At 45.6% G+C, this 1,473-nt stretch overlaps 1 protein-coding gene across 2 annotated transcripts in view; it reads right to left on the reverse strand.

Moving 5' to 3' along the window:
• Nucleotides 1-36: 36 nt before the first annotated feature.
• Nucleotides 37-1,473, reverse strand: part of Slc30a6 (solute carrier family 30 member 6) — a 28,690-nt gene continuing 27,253 nt past the window's right edge. The window contains exon 14 of one of the 2 annotated variants that reach the window (XM_005367939.3): nucleotides 37-785. In XM_005367939.3, the coding sequence (XP_005367996.1) occupies nucleotides 288-785 (498 nt within the window). In that variant the 3' untranslated portion in view covers nucleotides 37-287. The remainder of the gene's footprint in view (nucleotides 786-1,473) is intronic. The other variant, XM_026789698.1, reaches the window with a different exon arrangement.

The raw sequence follows: 1,473 nt of genomic DNA on the forward strand, positions 1-1,473 counted from the left end.
TAAAAAAAAAGTAAAAAAATAAAGAAAGAGAAAAAAAAAAAAAGAACAGCCAACGTGCAAGCTTAGAGAGAGGGGCTTTCTGAAGGGAGCCCACCTAACACCTGGGACATTTCCAAAGACCTCACTGCCACAAGAACATTGTACAAAAATAGAGTTTATGGGTTTCATGAAATATGAACAAGCCTGCAATAATCTGACAAATGGTTGAACAGTCAACGCAAGGTGGGTTACTAAGTACACTGGAAGCCAAGGAGTCGATAGTCTCCATGAAAATAAGTTAGAGTCCTTCAAGGTCTTGGCTGTCCAGTCCTGTTGTTTCCGTACCTACTCGGTAACTGTGGGAAGGTCGGCCTCAATCCCTGGCCTGCCCCAAATCCTGGAACTGTGAGTCCTTGGCTGAGCACACTGCTGTATGGTGTGTGTCCACGATTGAGACCCAAACCATACGGCCTTGTCTGTGTGTTCAGGAGAATCACCGGGCTCACGTTTTTCCCAGGGGTATTGAATGCAAACTCCGGAGGCGGGCTGCTAGGTTTGGCTGGTGTTGATGTGACCGGGGTCACAGCATCGGTGCTCTTTAGCAGAGGCATCGGGATGATGTGATGGTCTGAGAAGTGCAGGACGCTGGGGGCCGTGGGCCCAGACATTAAGGCGGGTCTCACCCAATCATCCTTGAAAATCTGAACAGTCAGAGTAGACACAAGTGTGTACAGCCTGTTGGTCACATGAGCAAGAACCATTTGTTCGTTTGCATCGCGTCGGATTCTTACATGGACGGATCCAGCCTAAAAGAGGGAAAAATCATAAAAGACTGCTTAGAATTAAAATACTGTGAATTCTATTTCATAATTTGACTGGTACTTGGTATTTTTTTTAAATAAGAAAAAACATAGCATCTTGCTATTTACTGCTGATACTAATCAACGTAAATGGTGACGGAAATGATCTGTGACCCTTTAGCTGACAGAATGCATACAGGGTCCTGAGTTTGCACAGCACGGAAACGCAGAAAAGCTGGGACTCTATTCCAGTGCAGGTGGTCTCAGAAGACAACTGCCTCTGACCCAGAGCTGATAACTAAACGGAATTTCAAGAGTAGAAGAAGCGGCTGGGTGTGGTGGCGCACGCCTTTAGTCTAGCACTGAGAGGCAGAGGCAGGAGGATCTCTGTGAGTTTGAGACTAGCCTAGGTTCAACTGAGAGACCTTGCCTCAATACGTTAGTTAGGGGGTAATAAGAAAGATACCTGACATCAACCTCAGGCCTCTCCACACCTGTCCACAACCCCCCTACACACATGAAAATGCACTATAGGAGATAGCTAGTTGGTACAGCCATTCTGAAAGGCAATTTGATAATTTGTATTAAAATCTGTAAAAATTTGATTATTCCATAATTTACAGAAGTCACTTCTAAAAACTAATTTTTCGCCGGGCGGTGGTGGCGCACGCCTTTAATCCCAGCACTCGGGAGG

The sequence above is a fragment of the Microtus ochrogaster genome, unplaced genomic scaffold (assembly GCF_000317375.1).
Source record: "Microtus ochrogaster isolate Prairie Vole_2 unplaced genomic scaffold, MicOch1.0 UNK26, whole genome shotgun sequence".
Classification (NCBI taxonomy): Eukaryota; Metazoa; Chordata; class Mammalia; order Rodentia; family Cricetidae; genus Microtus; species Microtus ochrogaster.